The sequence below is a fragment of the Anolis sagrei genome, chromosome 1 (genome assembly GCF_037176765.1).
Source record: "Anolis sagrei isolate rAnoSag1 chromosome 1, rAnoSag1.mat, whole genome shotgun sequence".
Classification (NCBI taxonomy): domain Eukaryota; kingdom Metazoa; phylum Chordata; class Lepidosauria; order Squamata; family Dactyloidae; genus Anolis; species Anolis sagrei.
In genome coordinates, this window is record NC_090021.1 from 229,771,807 (window position 1) to 229,793,137 (window position 21,331).

At 43.5% G+C, this 21,331-nt stretch overlaps 1 protein-coding gene across 1 annotated transcript; it reads right to left on the reverse strand.

The window, feature by feature from the left end:
• Nucleotides 1-5,307: 5,307 nt before the first annotated feature.
• CDK5R2 (cyclin dependent kinase 5 regulatory subunit 2) lies at nt 5,308-7,912 on the reverse strand. Its single transcript, XM_060773258.2, has one exon. The coding sequence runs from the start codon at nt 7,734-7,736 to the stop codon at nt 6,768-6,770; it is 969 nt and encodes a 322-aa protein (XP_060629241.2). The 5' UTR covers nt 7,737-7,912; the 3' UTR covers nt 5,308-6,767.
• Between the last annotated feature and the right edge of the window lie 13,419 nt (nt 7,913-21,331).

Below are 21,331 nucleotides of genomic sequence, written 5' to 3' on the forward strand. Positions count from 1 at the left end.
TGTTCTCTTATGGCCCATGGACATAAAGATATAATTCCACCCATAGCACAGTTGGACTCATAGTGCTGGAAGAAGCCATAAGGGTCACCCAGTCCAACCCCTGCCCTGCAGGGATACACAATCAAAGCACTCTCAACAGATGGCCATCCTGCTATGCTACTCAAGCAGTTAACGGGTAAGACTCCACTTTTGGAGCCATGCCAGCCAGATGAGCCATTGTTTTGGAAATATTAGTTCAGTTAGAGATGAGCAAAAGGCAGCCTCCAGATATGGTTGAGTTACCACATCCAGGATTCCCAAACATTGGTTATGCTGGTTGTGGTTAAAGAGAGCTGCAGCCAAACACATTTGGAGAGTTGTATCTTGCTTACGCTTATGTCACACAATTATTTCATTGATAAAAAGGAACATCCAACTCTGTGTTCTGAATAAATCTTACAGGAAAAGCAATGCGGGAGGGCCTGAAGGAAAGGGCTGGCCAAAGGAGAAAGGAAGGCTTGCTATTCTAAATGGACTTCACTGGGTATTGGCAATACAGTTTTGACTGAAACCATGTGCTTTTTGGACTTTTAGATCCCAACCAATTCTTGAGCATAACACTTCCAGTTGCTGGCCATAGCTGTCCAACAATGACTTCATAGACCATGAATGTTTAAATAAGCAAAGTTTCAGACATCAATGGATCAGCCTGGAAGAGGCTTTAGGCAAAGAGAGCCTTGTATTCTTAATTAATTGAATCTGGAAATGTAATAATCCTTCCATTTTAAGGATCCCTCTGACCATCTGCCAAATGTGCATCCTTCACACAGGTTCAAATGTTTTCTGTGAACGTGTTTTGCCTGGTTAGGACTGCTAGGTCAGACATGATACCTATAACTTTATGGGTTCCGCTTCTCCTTTCTCTTTGCTACTTTGATCCTCACATATCTGTAGTTAGCCAAGATGTGCAGCTGAGGACCTGAATGCAAGACACAAAGAAGGGGGGCACAAGTAGTTGCATAGTTCATCAAATGGGGCAGCTGCATACTGATTTGAGCAGCTCCTGACCCACACTTTACATCTTTTACTCCAACCAGAGTGTTCTGCAATCCTAAAATGCAAGTGATGTGAGAGATTCCATTTTTTAAAAACAAAAATGCTTCCTTCACATATAGAACCAAGCACCGAGAATTGCAGTCTGGTATGGAAGCTCTCTCTTGAGGCAGCCTTCAGTATGGTAGCAGCCTATGGTGTGGTGGCAAATCTAGCTATTTTAGTTTATACATCTCTCCATTGACAAGTATAGAATAGCCAAAGCAAGAGGACATTTTAGTTCACTACAACTCTGCAAAAATGCTGAGCAGCAAATTAATCAGGGACAGGACATGGATGCACAAATGGGGATCTCAACTCCCTTATTACTTTGCGTGTGCCTTCAAGTTATTTCTGACTTGTGGTGATCCTAAGGTGAATCTATCATGAGGTTTTCTGGGACTAAAAGTGTGACTTACCTAGCATCACCCACTGGTTTCCGTGGCTTGTGGTGGATTTGAACTCTGCTCTCCAGTCATAAACCAATACTCAAACCACTACAACAAGCTGGCTCTTCTCATCATTACTAGGCCCATGCATTTGTGGTATTTTACAATGTTTATGAGTTTAAATTATTCTGTAACCCACTTTGGGCCACAAGGAGAGGCTGGTAAGAAATAAAATTATTATTATTATTAATAATAATAATAATAATAATAATAATAATAATACTTTCATCATCTAAAAGCAAAAGAATCACTTTATCTTCCAAATGTATTTCCACCAATTACCATGTAACTAATATTTAATAGGTTCTTGTGGGTTTTTTCGGGCTATAGAGCTCACAACCTCTGAGGATGCTTGCCATAGATGCAGGCGAAACGTCAGGAGAAATGCCTCTAGAACATGGCTCTATAGCCCGAAAAAACCCACAAGAACCTAGTGAAAAGGCCATGAAAGCCTTCGATAATATTTAATAGATTTTACAAAATGAGTTCCTAGTTAAGGGGTACTGGTCATGTCAAGGCTGAGGAGGAGATTTTTAACTTGACACTTGTGAAAGATTTAAAGCAGTGCTTCCCAACCTTTCTTTGACCAGGGACCACTTGACCAAGAACAACTTTGACCATGGATTGGATCACTTGACCAGGGACTACTTTGACCCAGGACCACTCTATAACATTAGTGCCAAAAGGGTTATAAATCAGTTTTTGGTCAACTTTAGATTTGGTTTGGTTATTTGGGGTGCTAATTAAGAAAATTGCATTAGATAGACAATATCAGCTCTAGTTTCTGATACAAAACATATGCCACCCAGTGGTTGCCACCTGTTTACCCATAGAAAACCTTACTTAATAATCTAGAGCTGATGTGGTTTATCCAATGCAATTTTCTGAATCAGCACCCCAAATAACCCCAGAAGCAGGCTTAAAGACACCAAGGCACCCCTATTTCCAGGCACCACATGGAACAGCTCCACTCAGGGGGAGGGAGGAGGAGGAGCAGGAGCAGCCGCAACAGCAGTCAGGAGGCTTCTCGTCATGCCTTTTATGGGTAGTCAGTTTCTCCCCTCCTGACATCCCCATTTCCTGGGCACTATAAGAGGGTTTCACAAGACCAGTCATTCTTGTTGCAATGGTGTAGTAACAGTGAGGCCATAGACCATATTTTACTTCTTGGGGACCACTGGTGGTCCATGGAACACAGGTTGGGAACCACTGATTCAAAGCAAAGAGCTGTAGAAATGAGAATGTGCCTTTTGGTAGATAACTCCCAGAAACCCCATTGGCTATGCTGGTATTGTAGGAGTTTCAGTTGAAAAACAATTTTTCATAACTTATAAATGTTTTGAAAATGCTTAAATCATTACTGTTCATGATCCAGAAGGGATATCAAGTGTCAAAATAAAGTTTCAATGCCAGTATTCAACCCAATTCCATAATGGAAATGAACAGAAAGAATGTATAGCATAAGAACCAGGATAAATGCCTTTGAAACTGGAAGAAGCTACAGGTACTCTTGATAACAGGGTTGCAAGGCCTGGATTTTGACTTTCTCAGCATTGCTCTGGGCTCATTCTTTTCTTGAACTTTTAAACTTTTAACACAAATCATAGCTTGGAATGTACTCTGAAGATCGGAGAGATACTGAAACACAAAGGACCATAGAGGTGAACCAATATACATATCACTGCTATAAACTAGTTGCTGACATGACCAGTAAACATGTGTAATGACTGAGTTCATAAGGACATAGTTCAGTTTGAGTCAGTCATCGTTATTGCAGAAAGTCAGAAAATGCTTCTGATGCCCCATTGCCCTCACCTATTCAGTAAACCTATTCCATAAACCAAAAAATAAATAAATCAAAATCTAGATAAGAAAACATGAGGAATATTCCACAGTTTGAATGACATAGCAGGCATCATATCACAGGGGGAAATAGCTTTGGTGGACAACCCCAAGCCCTCAGTTTCTATCAACAGGCTACACTGCAGCCTTCCATTGTGAATTCATCACATAGAGTCCAGCAGCCTAGGAAATGGATTGCCTGAGTATATCTAGATATGTGCTTGGATATGAGGACCAAAACCTGTTTAAAGCAGGACTTCCCCACACTTTAATTTCATCCAGACTAGCCAGCACTACTCTCTAAATTTCTCCACATTTAAAATCAGTCTATCTGTCCATTCCACAGACATGGCTAAAGCACAGGCCAAGTATATATATAGAACTTCATATTACCAGCTTGCCACTGCAATGATAACAACTTTTCATACTTTACATTATATATCCTAAGCATTTGGTCAGCAACCTTCTTCTGTGTCACCCTAATGCTGCATAAACAGAGTTTTTTCTCTTCCAAAGTTTCTGCTGATCATCTGTTTCCTGACATGTGTCACAGTGTCTGGTTATCTAAAGTTCTTCTATCAGGTTCCTTTGATTCTTTTAATGACCTATTAAATATTCAGTCTAGACCAGTGGTTCCCAACCGGTGGGCCAAAGGTGGTGGTGGTGAAGGGTTAAGGGTTCTACTCCTCCCCCAGACTTTGTTTACTCAAGAATGTTAACTGGTTAACCAATTTATGAGTAAACCAGGTTTCTTTTTTAACCTGACACATTACAGAGCAGTGTTGAACTTTCAACCCCCCCCCCCCCCGGGCTACGACCCTGGGTCCCCAGATGTTTTGGCCTTCAACTCCCAGAAATCCTAACAGCTGGTAAACTGGCTGGGATTTCTGGGAGTTGTAGGCCAAAACACCTGGGAACCCACAAGTTGAGAACTACTGGTATAGACACAGATACATAGGAAATAAAAACTTGTCAATAGTAGGGAGCAACAGACCTAGTGAACTTAACCCAGAATTATGTTCTTTGAAAAAATAGGAAAAATAACATTCTAGATACTGCAAGGAGATCTTCACACAGCATCATGGGGGTGGTGGTTGTGGGGTTAAGAAAAAACACATTTCACAGGAAAGGTGGAGAAAGAGATGCAAGGAGCAAGACTGCTTTCAAAATCCTAAGTCTGTCGTTGGGAGGTAATGTAATTAGATTACAAGGCACAGCAGAGATGGCTGCCCATCAGCATCCTTCAGAGGATTGAGCATTAAGAATGTCAGTCTGTGAACAGTCTTCCTGTCTGGAGAAAAAGAGCACAATGAAGCCAACAATGTGCTCTTAATATATTCATGGGGGGTGGGGGTGGGTCTGATTTATTTTGCTAGCTGCCCTTTGATTGGCAACCCCCAGTGCCATGCATCTAAAGATATTCAGCATTGGTTTTAGAGCTCTGAAAAAAATGTTCAGAATCAAATGTTCCCATTTTGATTTTTTCTCTCTTCAAAGGGTCTCTGCCTGAGAGTTTCATTTGCAATTCTCCATCCCTTTGCTGGCAACAAAGCAGGCGATCAGATCATGTATCCTTTTATAAATTTGTAAAAATGTTAATTTACATCATGAAAATGCGCACACATGCACACATATTAAAAATAGATTGTTTAGTCTGAGACTTAGTAGGGCCAAATCTCAAGATGGCATAGAATATGTTCTCATCTAAAAGGGCTCTGGAATAAGATGGCCTGCAGTTTGATATCAAATCCCATTAGCAAGTCTGAGATCTCCTGCCAAGACAACCATTTAGGAAATCATCAGCCAAGGACTAATGCATCATCCAAGCTTGACCGTAAACCCCCAATGTGAATTGCCTGCCTTCCTTCCTTCCTTCCTTTCCTTCCCAATGCAATCTTCAGCACCTCCACCCTGTAGTTCTGAAATGATCAGAGGATTCCAAAAGTCCACTTTGACTCATTGTTTTTTTATCTCTTTTAAATATACAATATAAAACAATATGTTATTGTACATTTGAGCAACATTGGCACAAACATCCTGTTAAGTCAGACATTGTTCTGTTTTACATTCAAACACCATGAGACGGCTTGGGGTTTTTCCCCCTTAAGCTTTGAGAATGTGCAAATGTAAGTCGGTGGAAGAGGCTAGCACCACGGATAGCTCCAAGCCTCTGCTTCAGATGGGAGGGGAGGGAGAAAAGGAGAAGAGGAGGAAAGAACAGGTCAGAGAAGGGACATGGAAGAATAGCAGCAACACAGCTTTCCCCGCAGCACTTCATTGAAGCGTGGACGACAGACACACTTCTTTCAAACCCCCTCCCCCCCAACCCACCTGCCTTCCCTGCCCCGAGTGCCGAGTCAAACAAGGAAAGAAATCATGAAAGGCATTGGATTTGCAGTGATGGGAGACATTTGTCTATGACCATCATCCACTTTGCAGAACAACCACTATGGCAGAGCCACCAACAGCAGGAAGGACAAATACATGCAGGAATTGTTGCTTCATAAGGGAGGATGGGGGGAAAGAGAGAAAGAGAAAGAGAGGGAGGGAGGCAAGGAAGAACTTGCAAGACTGAAATGCCCCGGCTGTTCTTCTGTGAGCCACAGGGATTCACCAGTGGGGCTTCCGACAGGCAAGGTCACAGCAAACGGCGGCGTTCTCCTGAACAAGGAAGAACCTTGTCAATAAATTATGCCTCAGGTTGGGCCCTGAGGACAGTTTAGGGAATCTCTGCATTGGGAGGAAAAAAGGGGGACGTAATCTGTCCCTCCCTGCCTTTTAGGACACTGCAGGGTCCCTTCTGCCAGCACCCCACTGGGGACAAGGCTGGACACGGAAGAGGAAGGACCACTTATGCCCACAGCCCAAGGGCTACAGCACATCACATCATGAGCCAGACCGTCTCCCCTGCCCCCTTCCACCCCAAACTATTCAGATGCCGCAGTTGTGAGAAAGGCTTGATGTAATTTGGGGAGTGGCTTGGGGAATGGAATGTGCAGAGAGAGAAAGGGGGCCTGGATCAAGCCTCGCTCCCCTTTGCAAGGCAACCCACAGAGGGCTCATTTTGGGGGAAGAAACCCCCACCTGTTTTGCGGCAGGACTAAAGGATGTGTCCTAATTATGACCCCCCTCCTCCGGTCAACTCCAGCAGAAATCAGGGCTGAGAAAAGGCTGGAGAAGCACAAAGCATATGGGAAGGGTGGAGAAGGGTGGCCTTTGGTGGTGAGGCGTTGGGGGAGTGCAGAGAGGTCCTCAAGGGGCTCCTTAGCAGTCCGGGCTTGTAGCCCAGCACTTGGGGACCTCTCCTCAGCAGTCCAGGCTTGTAGTCCAATACTTGGTGGAGCTGGAGCTTGGTGGTCCAGGCATACAGGCCAGTTCTTGGTGGACCCAGGGCCAGAGGGAGGCCTAGCGGTCCAGGCTGATAGTCCAGTGCTTGGGGCCTGAGGAGGAGCTGTCCTTGGCGTGCCCCACCTCGCCCTCGTTCTTGAGGTCCTGGAAGACCTGGGTGAAGAAGTGGGGGTCGGCGTTGATGCGCAGCATCTTGGCGCTGAGGCCCTGGATGATGGCCAGGCAGCGGTCCCAGAAGCGCTCCTTGTCGCCCTCGACCAGGAAGGGCTTGAGCGGGTAGGAGATCTCGTTGCCCATGTAGGAGTAGGCCAGGTAGAGGCAGGTGAGGAAGGCGGCCTGCAGCTCGGCGGGGCTCCCGATCTGGTCGCCCTCCAGCGCCTCCCGGCAGAGCAGGTACACGAAGACCAGGTTGGCCGGCGTGATGAAGCCCTGGTCCTGCCAGCCCTGGAGCAGGAGCGAGCGGTCCACGCTGCGGAACCAGCCCACGGGCTCCCCGGGGCCCAGCTCCTTGAGCCGGTAGCAGCGCCGGCACACGAAGTCGCCCAAGCAGCGGAGCAGCTCCCCCGTCGAGGCCTGGACCACCACCCGGCGCGGGGAGGGGGCCGCCGAGGAAGCGGAGGAGGGGGGCCCGCGGTTGCCGGGCAACGGGAGGGGCGGGGGCGGCGGCGGGGCGGGGGGCGGGGCCTTGCCGCTTCCCTCGGGGCCCGGGACGGTGGGCACCGGCACGGCTAAGGGCCCCGGCTTGGCCCCCTCCGCCTGGCGCGCGTTCTCGCGGTTGCGCTGCTGCACCAGCGGGTCCCCGCAGTCCGGCTTGGGCGTCACCTTCTTGGCGCTCTTCTTCTTCTTCGCCGAGGCGGCCACCAGCCGCTTCCACGTCAGGGCCGAGATGAGCACCCCGGGGCGCTTGAGGCGGCTCTCGCCTTTGCCGTGCGACCGCGACGGCGCCGCCGCCTTCTCCGACAAGACCCCTCCGCCGCCGCCGCCCTTCCCGGGGGCGCTGGGAGAAAGCGACAGCACCGTCCCCATCGCGGCGGAGGAGGAAGAGGAGCCTGCTGCTCCTCGTTCGGGCCGGGCTGCTCCTCCTCAGCCACACGCCATGGGATCCCGAGCGGACAAACCAGCGCCAACCGACCTCCGCTCTCGACGCCGCCACTCGACTCACTGGCGGCCGCTCCGAACCCAGCCCCGCCTTCGTTCCCCCTCCGCTGCCAGCAGCCAATCCCAACGCGAGGCTCTTCCCGCTTCGGCCAATCGCGCCGAAGGACGCCTCCCTCCCCCCAGTTCCATGTGGAAGCTCTCACCCTCGCCTTCGGGTGCGAAGCAGCCAGGCCGGCTTCCCCGAGGGCGAAACCATTCTCTCCGGAAGCGGGGGGCAAGAGGAGGCACCTCCAAAGAGAACGCGGCGCCTTTTACCGGCTACTTCCCAGCCAGAGCTTTCATTGGAACCACCTGGCCGGTCTTCTTCGGCAGGGCTGCGCGTGCTTCCCCGCGCATGCGCAGGCTGCCTTGGTTCCGAGTAACAATTTGGTTCCACGCAGTTAGGCTTCTGTTGATGCCGTTGCCAGGAGAGGGAAATCTAAAGGGATGGAGGAAGTTCCAGGGTGCATCTGTTGAATGAATGCAGTTTGACAGCACTTTAAATATCATGGCACAATGCTACGGAATCCTGGGAGTTGTAATTTCACAAGGGCTTTAGCCTTCTCTGCCAAAAAAAAAATGCTAGTTCCTAGCCAAACTTCAACTCCCAGGACCCTTCCACACAGCCATATAACCCAGGATATCAAGGCAGGAAATCCCACAATATCTGCTTTGAACTGGATTATCTGAGCCTACATTGTCATATATTCCAGTTCAAAGTGGATAATGTGGGATTTTTAACCTTGATATCCTGGGTTATATGGCTGTGTGGAAGAGCCCCCAGTAATCTATATCATTGAGCCATGGCAACTGAAATAGTGTCACGCTGCATTAAGGCCATATGTAAGTGTCAGACTTTTGGCCCTCCAGATGTTTGGGCTTCCAACTCCCATAAACCCTTGCCAGACTGTCCAATGAATTTTGTGTTTACACAAGGATCCCATCCATTTTTTTTATCATTTCAAGCAAATTGAGAATATACTGCAAATCACTTCTGGTGTGAGAGAATTGGCCGTTCACAAAGATGTTGCCCAGGGGATGCCCAGATGTGTTATAATCCTGTGGGGGGCTTCTCTCATGTCTCTGCATGGGAAGGTGGGGCTGACAGATGGGATTCTAACTGCTGACCTTCATGTCAGCAGTTCAGCTGGCACAAGGGATTAATCCATTGTGCCACCGCAGCTCCCATTCCATCAATATGATACCTTGTTATGGACATATAAGTAAGTAGAGGCATTCTAATAGGCAAAAATAGTTCCCTACATTTTGGATATGGGATACCCAACTAGTATTTATATAGGGAGTTAACTTGCACTTCCTGTCTCTTTCTCGACATCACTTCTCTGTTTGGTTGTGTTCCTTTGATGGTGAAGCAGACATATTCTAAGGTATATAGGCCCTACACTATTATAGGGGTTTAAAGGTTAACTCAGAGCCTTGGACTGAGCTCAGGAGCAGACAAGTCGTCATGGCAAATTAGTCAAACTAAGAGCAATCCATTGAGATCCATTCATCAGGCAGGCAGCTGCTGTGTGTAATAGTTGAAGCACCCAAACCAGATGTCCAAACCAGTGCCCTACATACTTTTAGCTCGCATCAAATGGCTGAGAGTTGGCTTGTGGAAGTTGTATAAACAAAAACAAACAAAACAAGCAAAAAAAAAAAAACCTGGAGGGGATTTGGTTCAGTAAAATAACTCCAAATTGTCTTCAAGGAGAGATCCTTATAGAATATGACATGTAACAAGTGTATGGTTAATGACAGTGGCCACCACTGGTTTCAGCCTCTGAGTCCAAGGCTTGGAAAGAATACCACTCAGATGACAGATTGTAACATGACAAGGCTGTTAATCTCATTTGGAGGGGAACATAATTTTGTCAAAGGAAGTACCCAACAATATGCATTCATTTTGTATCACTTTGTTTGCACTGATTCAGGCAGGGCTACATCTGATCAGGAATGCAAATATACCACTTTTGTCCCTGGAAAGATCTAAAGAAAACCTTGCTGTAGCTTTCTTTTGGCGTGTGTGTCAGGAACGACTTGAGAAACTGTAAGTTGCTTCTGGTGTGAGAGAATTGACCATCTGCAACGATGTTGCCTGGGGATGCCAGGATGTTTTACCATCCTGTGGGAGGCTTCTCTCATGTCCCCACATGGGAAGCTGGAGCTAACAGATGGGAGCTCACCCCTTTTAGTTAGCAGTCCTGTTGGCACAAGGGTTTAACCCATTGTGCCACCGGGGGCTCCTGTAGCTGTCAGATATTGATACCATCTCAGGTCCAAGTTGATGGACTCTCTCTTCAAAATATATCAACTCTTGTAATTCATAGTATGAATCCCATTGCATCAAACAAAAAGGCAGACATATTGGTACTCATTTAAGTTCACTTCCAGGCAAGAACAGAACCAAAGCAAAATAATTATGTGATCCCACCAAATTGTCTCACAAAGACTTGGAGATCAACAATTATGAAAGGGGCCCTATCAAGTTCTTCAGTCACATTTGAACTAGTATCATATAACAGTTTCAGTGTGGGACTATTACTCTGAAAACCAGAGTTTAAATTTTGTCTCAACCATGGAAACCCACCTTGGGGAAGTCACATTCTCTCAGCCTCAGAACCCCCTGTAATAGGTTTCCCTTAGGGTCACAATTCATCAGAAATGACTTGAAGGCACACAATAACAAAGGTCTCCTTTAGTTGTATTGTCATGATGCCCACATGTGCTCAAACCCAGCTTTCAACTAGTGCTTGCAATGTGTTTCAGCACACTCACCTCTAGACTGCATGCTGGCCCTGATGTGTACCCTAAATATATCAGATCCTGCTTGATTCCAAAACTAAATAGAATCTGGCCTGGTTAGCACTCATAGTGGAAGATATACCATGTGTTTTAGGCTATGTTCATAGGAGGGCATTAACTAGCCTCTTATGACTAAATCTTGCCAAAAAAAAAAGAGTCTGCCATAAGTCAGAGTCTGCTAGAAGTCACATAATAACAAAAGCATGAGAGAAGACTCCCAGCAGGATGGTAACACATCCAGGCATCCCCTGGGCAATGTCTCTATAGATAGCCAATTCTCTCACACCAGAAGCTACTTGCAGTATATTCTCAAGTCGCTTCTGACACGATTAAAAAAACAAACAAAACAAGTACCTTTATTGGAAAGCTGGTTGTTGTCTAGTGCTCTAACCACTACACCAGACTGGCTTTCTGTTGCAAACTATTGCCTTTTAAACCTTTTCCCTCCTTATCTGTAAATTCCTGCAAGTTACCTTGCCTCAAGGAATGGTTCTTAACCTGTGGGACCCCAGATGTTTTGGCCTTCAACTTTCAGAAATCCTAACTGATAAACTAGCTGGGATTTCTTGGAATTGTTGGCCAAAATACCTGGAAGTGAAGCCACAAGAGAAAACTTTTAAAACCAGGCTTGATTATCTTAAAGATACACATCTATCTTTCCTTTCCTGTTTCCTGGCACCTTTGTTTCAGTCACAGAACCCTTGTCTGTGAAATCAGCCCCTGGCTATAGCCAAAGTATTACCAGAGAAAAAGGAAGCCTTTTCCTGTTCTTTTTTTGTCTAGCACTCAGACTCAACAACAGCAACTTCAGTCCAAAAGACCCCTCCATCTTGCTCAAGAGCAATCTTCCTCCCTCCCACTCATTCCTTCTCTGTTCTCACTTTCTTGAATATTTCAGCACCTGGAAAACAACTACAATAAATTGAGATAAACCTTAACACTAACATCCTTTCCTTCCCTTTTCCTGCCAATTTTTCACATAACCCAGTTTTTTCTTTTCTTCTTTTTCCGATTCCAACAGTGTTTCTTGTTTTCCCCTCTCTTAAGCTGTTTTTACCTCATTCTTCCTGGTTCTCTTCACTGTCCTGCCTTTCCTACCATCTCCTCCCTCCAAACAAAAGCCACTCCTTGCCTTGGAGCAGGGGTCCTCAAACTAAAGCCCAAGGGCAGGATCTGGCCCTCTATTTACCCGGCCCTCACTCAGCGACAACCTAAGTCTGAAATGACTTGAAAGCACACCACTACAACAACAACCCTATCTCATCAACCAAAAGGGGGTCCACACTTCCCATTGGAATACTAATAAGTTTATATTTGTTAACATTGTTCTTCATTTTAATTATTGTATTGTTTTAAGTGTTTTTGCACTACCAATAAAATATGTGCAGTGAATAGGAATTCATTCATTTTTTTTCAAATTACAATCTGGCCCTCCAACAGTTTGAGAGACTGTGGCCTGGCCCTCTGTTTAAAAAGTTTGAGGAACTCTTCCTTGAAGCTTTCCTGAAACTTAACTATAGATGCTTCTTTCCAAAATGTCTTTATGGCTTGATTCCTTCCTGTTCCTCCCCCAATTTCACTTGCAATTCAAGAAAGGCTGTTCCTCCCCCCATTGAAATCATCCCTTGACTTTGAATAACCTCTCTTACAAACTCATTTTCTTTCTTCGTGGCTACAAATACACATGAAGTTGCTTTTCTCTTGAGAAGGTAGTTATATGCATAGCATTTTCTAGACACTGTAATGGGCTTTAGCTAAACAATCAGTTCTTGGGGTTTGGTTCCAGGAACCCCTGTGGATACAAAATCTATGGATGTGCAAGTCCAATTTACTACAATGGTATAGTAAAATTTTGTCTTTTATATAAAAGAGCAAAATCAAGGATTTGGGGGGGGGGGTTCAATGGGGGATTTTGAAATCATGGATGGTTGAATCTGTGAATGGCTGAACCTGTGGGTGTGGAGGGCTGACTATACCACTGTTTATCAAGTGCTTGTTTGTATCATAGAGTTAGAAGAGACCATAAAGGCCATCCAGTCCAACCCCTTGGCACACATGAACACACAATCAAAGCACTCCCTACAGATAGCCATCCAGCCTCTGCTTAAAACCCCAGAGAAGGAGACTCCACCATACTCCCATTTAGCATTTTGGAGTAATTACTTTCCAATTCCTTGCCTATGCCTCTCAGTTTTGAGGTGCCAGATTTCCTTCCAAATTGAAATTTCGGAGCCAGAAGATCCTGCACACTTTGACTTACTTTGCATGTATCTCTACAGCACCTACATCGTGGAATACATTTCATAACTAGCAGCTGTGACTGGGTAACTGCACAGCATTTGGCCTTTGCACAACTGGGAAGAGGCCCTTGCCGACCTCCCAGGGCACATACTGTATAATCTTACAGCGAGTTTTGGCTTGCCATCAGTGTTTATTCCATGCTTCTGCTTCTCAATGGCTTTGATTTTCCCCTTGCTCATGTTCTTCATTTGATATCAGTATCCACAGCATATCTCAAAAATATTTCTCAATATGTTCAATACTCAGTTTCTTAGAAGAGGACTTGGAACATGTGTTCCTTTGTTCTTGTGGGTCTACAAACTCCCATTGCCACATGTTATCATGGTGAAGGATGATGGATGCTGCAGTCTAGCAGTGTCTGGAGGGCCTTGTATTCTGTATTTATTTCTCAGGAAAACATGAATATAAAATTCAGCAAGGAAGGTAATAAAATAACCCCTCTATAGATTTCATGGTGATCACATAATTTCATTTTCCCATTAACTTAAGGTAAAGGTTTTCCCTGACATTAAGTCTAGTTGTGTCCGACTCTGGGGGGGTTGGGGGTGGTGCTCATCTCAATTTCTAAGCCGAAAAGCCAGTGTTGTCCGTAGATGCCTCCAAGGTCATGTGGCTGGCATGATTGCATGGAGTACTTTTACCTTCCCACTGGGGCGGTACCTATTGATCTACACACATTTGCATGTTTTTGAACTGCTAGGTTGGCAAAAGCTGGGCCTAACACTGGGAGCTCCCTTTGCTCCCCAGATTTGAACTGCCAACCTTTCTGTCAGCAAGTTCAACTGCTCAGCGGTTTAATCCACTACACCACCAGGAGGCCCTTAACTTAATGACATGGTAAAAAGAAAGCAGATAACAATCATTCCTAGTTCTCCAGCTGAGATGTTTCTCAGTGACCTGTTTATTGATTACTAATTTAGAGAACACCCCAATTCATAGCACTTTAGGAAATATAGCATAAAATAATGGTTATGTGAAAAATTAAGAACAAAGAAGATATCATTTTAATTCCTACTTGATACACCTAAGCAGACATGCTAACATACACAAAATATAACATATGCATAAATCCATCTGAGGAAGAATTCTGTGAAAATCAGAAGTGTGCACACTTTCAAAAGAGGTTATATTGCTCCAAGACAAGATACTTTTAAAACTGAACTGAATGTTAGACTCGTTTAAGCAATCAGTGATGAATGTGCCTGAAAAGGTCATGTTCAGATATCGGAGATGCTACTTCAGTTGAGCAATTCCAGGAATACTCTCCGAAAAGTACAGCTTCTTGAACTGGTTTAAACTAGCTGACAAGCTTTTTTTTTTTTTTTAAAGTCAACATGCGTTAATGGCTGAAAAAGGCAAGACAGAACAGCTCAGATCTGATTAAAAACAATAACAAAACAAGAGAACAGTGGAACCTGTACTATATGATGGAAAGTGTAAGACACACTTGGATGACCATATTTTTTCTGACTCAAGAAACAGTGCAGATTCATTGCAGATATTACTCAATTTGCAACCAGTTGTTTCAAATAATGCTGCACATACTAGAGCCATTTTCCCTGGGCTACAAGGATCTTTCTTGCTGAAAGCGAGTTGTGCTGTTTTTACTAGGGAACTGGATGAGGACACTGGAAGACCCAAGCTCAAATCCCTTCTCAGTCAAATAAATCCATCAGGTGATCTTGGGCAAGTCATGCACTCTCAGTCTCAATGGAAGGCAAACACAAATATCTGACGCTCTAACCCTGCCATAAAAAAAGCCAAGAACAGAACTGCCATAAGCTGGAATTAACTTTAAGGGTCAGGCAACAACAAATGTTTGCTAAGACAAAGTCTGGAGTTTCTTCCTTCACATAAAGGGAGTTCATCCACATCTCTTTAACATTATTAATTATTGTATAGTTATTTATTATCTTTGTATTCCCCTTTCCTCCAACAATCCATAATCATGTATGCCTCCCTCTCTTTGTACTTTATTCTTGGAGCCTTCCCGCCCCCATGGCACAATGGGTTAAACCCTTGTGCTGGTAGAACCACAGGATGAGAGAAGCCTCCCACAGGATGGTAAAACATCCAACATCCTTGCAGACAGTTCGCTCACTCCAGAAGCGACTTGCAGTTTCTCAAGTCGCTCCTGACACACACAAAAACAACTTTATTCTCAAAACAATGCTATGAGGCAGCACAAGGCATGGAGAGAGATTACGTGGCCCAAAGTCACCCAATGAGTTTCCTGACTCAACAGGGATTAGAACTTGGATATCCAAAGTCCAACGAATGTCCATCACTCTAACCACTATGCCAGATTTCATTTCTCATACTTTGGAATGATTAAAGATTAGGGTCCTTAGAAAGCACTGCAGGGAAACTTGTAGTAATCGACTTCTCTGCCACATGGCATGGACCATGCAAAATGATCAAGCCCTCTTCCATAGTCTCGTTGAGAAGTATCTAGATGAAATTTCATTGAAATTGATGTGGATGATGCTCAGAACGTTGCCACACACCATGATTGTTAAGTTATAGCCTTTTCTACATAAACTGACAAAGTTAGCATATATGTCCAAATACATTTTGACTCTTCAGACTGTAAATGGAAAAAATAAAAAAATGTATAAACAACAACAACAGAAAAAGATTAGGGTCATTTCACAATACATCATTATAGGAAAAAAATCTTCCTTGTTATTGTGCAAGCAGCAGAATAAGAAGCAACATAAACTTGCCAGCAGCTATTTACAATTCAATATCTCCAGAGCAGAGGTTTTCCTCTTCAAATTATCAGTTTTCACTAAATGCTTTCTGTAATACAGGCTGCAATCTTGTTGATACTTGGAAGTAAATCCACTGAAATCAGTAGCACTTGCTACTAAGTAAATGTGCAAAGGTTTCTCACTACTGAGCCTATAAAGACAAAAACACACAGATTTGAATCAAGGACAGGTAGCAGTGCCAGGATTTAAACCACAAAGGTAAAGAACTGCTCACAAAGACAACACAAGGGCTAAATCCACTCTCAAACATATGGAACATACAAATAATGCATTTTTGAGAAATAGACTGGTTTAGTACGTTCCCATCTTTCTTTTCTGCAATAAGATAGCCTCATGGCAGCTTTGTACATTAGCTATGCTAGCCTGAACTGATTGAAGCTATAGTCCTATAATAATCAGGACCTACATGTTTCCCACTACTGTTTAAAACTATGTTAAAGTAAAGGTAAAGGTTTCCCCTGACATTAAGTCTAGTCATGTCTGACTCTGGGGGATGGTGCTCATCTCCATTTCTAAACCAAAGAACTGGTGTTGTTGTGGACACCTCCATGGTCATGTGACGGACATGACTGCATGGAGCGCCATTACCCTCCTGCCAAAGCAATACCTATTGATCTACTTACATTTGCATGTTTTCACACTGATAGGTTGTTAGTAAAATATAAAAGTGTGGTTGTGACAAACAGTCACTTGAGATTACTTACTTTTAAAAAATAAAAGTTTACTTACCTCTAGAGATTGGCTGCAACTCTTTATTTTTCTGGGAGGTTCCCAGATTAAAACTCCCATCAACTACATCCTGATAGGTGAATTTTTGTTAGGGATGGTGTGAGTTGTAGTCCATGAGAGTCTCTTGCAGTGTAGTCTCTTGCAGTGTAGTCTCTTGCAGTGACAATCCCTGGCTTGTTCAAGTATAGTTTGTAAAATAACCATTTGTGGTTTGTAATACCAAACCAAACACATTGTTTCCCTTTTCAACTGAATTGATATAAGCCAACTATATGCATCAGACACATGAAAAAGTCTAGCAGTGCCTTAAACACTTCAACTTATTGTGGCATTCACTTTCTTGGGTTACAGCTAACTTTGTAAATGATAAATGTTGTCATATTACTTCCAGAGGGTCTCCCATACCATTTAACAGGGACTGCATTCCCCCACTGAGATTTCTCCAGAATTGCACCCTGCAACTTTAGTGTGAAGAGTTGTATATGTTGATATTTCCTCCGGCACTATTTAGCTGTCAAAAGTAGAGGAGACCCTGTGGGGAAAAAGGTAGCAACTTTATGGAAAGAGTCTGTGCCCAAGGATTAATGTGGATTTAAAGAGAAAGTAATCTAAAGAATGGTTTCGAAAAGAGTTGCTTTGTTAGTCTGTGGCAGTAAATATACAACAAAGATGCTTATGGCATAAGCTTTATTATGGCACCAACTTTCACAGATCCATTTTATGGAATGACATTTGCGCGATCCAAGAGCCTTACATCACAATAAAATGTCTTAATCTCCAAAGGTGATACAAGACTTAGAATGCTATTTACATTTCAGCCCTATCTGGAGCTGTTATCGGCTGCCTTCCTTATCTCAGTAATTCTGAACATTTTGGAGGGTCATCAACTCTTTTGAGAATCAGTTGAAAGCTATGGATCTCATCCTCAAAAATACACATTCATCCAAATTCTCTTAGTCATGAATTGGGTCATTGAACAAATGGGGTTTACCTACATGCTGACTCAAGAAGTCATTCAATGGTCTGCTCACTAACAAGATACCAGCCATAAATATATATCTCAACATTTTGTAGTACAATTTATTTTCCTGCTTTAGAAACTGCTTCCTTTTACACAGGCTAGTCTTGACAACAACAACAAAATATGCAACGAACTCTTGAGAAAACCCAAATTATAACCTTAGAATTCACTTTGAGAGGTTCTAAGGGACAAGACAGAAATAAAAGAAAATAATTGAACCAGTTTATGGAATCCCTAAAGCCTAAAAGTCCATGGATCCCACATTAGGAATCCACTTTGTTCCATCTATGATCTTGACCAACATATGTAAAGGGAAAGATATCTTATCTATATTTTTGTCTTACCCCTTGAATGTGATAGAAAAACATTGCATTATCTTCATGATCCTTTTCTGCATCCACTGACTGATTTTTGCCAGACTGCCCAGCAGAAGGGTTTTCGTGATATAAGAGAGCAAAGTAGCTGTGTATTCTGTTCCTTTAAGAGAAGGAGAGGGCAACCTGCATCTCACCAGAGAGTGACCTGCTACTCCCAAGTTGGCTAAGCTGTTTAGGTCTGATTGAACCTGCAGTCAACAAGAACATGGAGGGGAGTGAGTTGTCCACTTTTGTTCAAACACATATGCAGCTGGTTCTGTTTATTTTGACTCATTGAGTTCACTGGGGGCAGCCTCTTGGATAAGCCTTTGTAGCTGCCTTCATCAGCTTGATGCCATCATGACGTATTGCACTACAAACCCCCCAAATGTACACACACTGAGCTTATCAGGAGTGAACCTTGTTAGGAAAGACTCCTGCAGAACTAGTTTTGCACTGAAGGAGCCTTTATTCTGTGACTATTAAGGGGTATTAAGGGAGTAATCGAAACATAGTCCTCATGGACCCTCTGCTCAGTGCTGGATCTCCAGCTAAAGCCCATCATATATTTTTGGGGGAAAGATGAATTTGGTGCAATTGCCTAATCCAAAATTGGCAGTCTCTGTCATTTTAGGGTGCATCTACACTGTAGAATTAATGCACTTCAACTGTCATGGCTCAATATGTTTGAATAATGGGAGTTGTAGCTCTACAAGGTCTTTAGGCTTCTCTGTCAAATGGTGCTGGTGTCTCACCAAAACTACAACTCCCATGATACCACAGCATTGAGCCATAGTGGTTAAAGTACTGCCAAACTGCATTCATTCTACAGTGCAGATACAGCCTTACTCTGTTCCAAATGGGCCTTAAAGGGCCTTAAAGGGAAAAAAAATCTTTTTTTTTCTGGACACCACCATTATTTGTTTCATTTCATGATTATTAATAAAATGTTGTTGTAGACAGGTGTGTGTGCATGCACATGTGATTTAAAGTTGCCCATCAATTTATGTCAGCTCCATCAATTTCTTAAGGTTTTCTTAGACAATTTTGTCAGTTCCTTACCTTTGTAATATAACCTACAGTCCCTGGTATTTGCTAGAGTTCTTCCATCCAAGTACTAACCAGGCCTGACCCTACTTCATTTTCAAAATCAGATGGAATCTGGTGCCTTTAGGGTGTTCAGGCTGACCTGTTGTAGAGGAGAGGATGTTAAAAAAGTATCCACAGATGGTGTGAAATATGCTTGGTACACCACACCTGGAGGAGCAGAGCTGACTGGGCCATAGGAGCCAAAGCCCTGTCTGGAACCATTTTTCTGCCTAAGGTTGGAAACCATTTTCTTGTTTTCTGCTTGCAGACACGGGGGAGGAAGCAATTGACAGTGGCTCTGCAGAGCCTAGAGAGAAACCATGTTTGTGCTTCTCTAGTGCTAGGACCTGCAGGTGCATAAACTAGGGTCGCAAAGGACGGCAACTCTTCTCTTGCTTTTGATAGCTAACATGACACACATGCCCAGATTTGTACTGGTCCAAAGCAAGACCTCTTAGGGCCCTTCCAGACAGGTTTTGTGATCCCAGGTTTTCTGCTTTAAACTGGATTATATGAGTCCGCATTCCCAGATAATCTGGGATAAACAGAAAATCTGAGACCAGATCCTGGAATATAGGACCTGTCTGGAAGGGCTCTTAGACACCATCTACACTGCCATATAAAGCAGTTTCATATTGCAGTTTAGCTGCATTGAACTAGAACCCTTTGTAGTTGAGGATGTGATCAATGTTATTTCTCCATGTGGTAATCAAGACTGGATGAATTGGTTTAGGGTTGGTTGGATTTTGGGAGTTGCACCCAAAAAGTAATTTTTCCAAGCTTTGGTCTTACTGGGGGCTAAATGAGGTGGCGATAATTAGACGGGAGCACCTGTAAAATTTATAAATATCCTCAACTCTAGGCTCTGAAATGGAAATATATTTCACCAATCATATAGGAGAAATCATGATGTGGGATCATGCTGCCCATGATTCCACATCATTCTCTGTGGGAGTTGCAGTCTCATAAGGTCTGGAAAGTTACACATTCCTCATCCCTGGCCTACACTGTAACACAGGCAAAGTTTTAGAGGTTAATTCTCTCTACTCTTTAGTACTAAAATCTCAGTGGCTACTTTAATGTCTTGAATTCCCATTTCTGATTGTTGTCCTCTACTATCCAAGATGCTGACCAACTTTAAGAAGTAATGAATACCCTGACCCCTCCTGCATTCTTATCCAACAGCCTATACAGGCTTTTCCACTACATCAAAAGGCTCTGCTAGATAGTGACATCCTAAAACAAGTAAAAACACCCTTTACAGTCTAGTGCACTTTGAACAGGGACCACTTTCACCACTCTCCAACATTAATACCAAAAGAGTTACTAATCGGTTTTTGGTCAATTTTAGATTTTGTTTGGTTATTTGGAATGCTGATTGCATTGGATAGACCACATCAGCTCTAGTTGCTGATACATAACATTTGCCATCCAATAGTCACCATCTGCTCGCCCACAGAAAACCATATTTAATAAGCTTTAGCACTATAAGAGGGTTTCGCAAAACCAGTTGCTCTTGTTGCAATAGTGTAGTAACGGTGAGGCTATGGACCATATTTTAGTTCTTGCAGACCACTGATGGTCCACAGACCACAGGTTGGCGCATAAGTCAGTCATCATTCTTACACAATAATCTAAAGGTGCAAATAAACAACAATAAATTGCAACTTTGTAAATGCAAGTATCTCACTATTCTGTATTCAAATTGAACTGCAGAGAGTGGAATGAATTCCCAGAATTCTCCAGTCAATGTGATTGTGGGATTTATCGTCCAAGAATACCTCGCCTTGACTGAAGAGTTTCAAGAACATACTCCTTGGTTGCTTTTTCCAGGGCCATTACTCTCCACAGAACCTGTCCCCTCCCTATTTCTTATTCTCCCTTGCTAAACCTCTTCCTCCCTGCATTTCTCACATCTGACCCACGCTATTAAAAAAACGTTTTTGTAAACATAAGCAGAATGATACAAATCCCAATGCCAATCTCAAGAGAACAAACAGATAATGATATCAATTGTTAAGAGTGTATGATTCAGTTCTTTATATTTTCTTTTTCCTTTCAGTCTATCAAAATTTCCCATTTTGAATCCCAATTCTCCTGAAAATGACCTGCCTGTATTTAATTCTCCTTTCAAAAATGTAAATTTGCTGAATATTCAAACAATTTTTAATTCCCACTTTCTTTGCTGACCCACACTTCTCCACCCAAAGGGCCATAAGCTCTGCCCCTTCAAATCCAAAGGGTTTATGCTGCTCCCTAGTGGCCATGAACATTTACCTTTCTTCGTTCTGAAAGTGGTGCATCTCTACACTGTAGAATTAACAAAGTCTGACACCACTTTAATTGCCATGGCTCAATCTATGGAATCATGGGACTTATAGTTTTACAAAATCTTTAGCCTTCTCT

Bases quoted from the DNA above. Each gene is read 5' to 3' on its own strand.
- CDK5R2 (XM_060773258.2), bottom strand. From the start codon at position 7,736: ATGGGGACGGTGCTGTCGCTTTCTCCCAGCGCCCCCGGGAAGGGCGGC.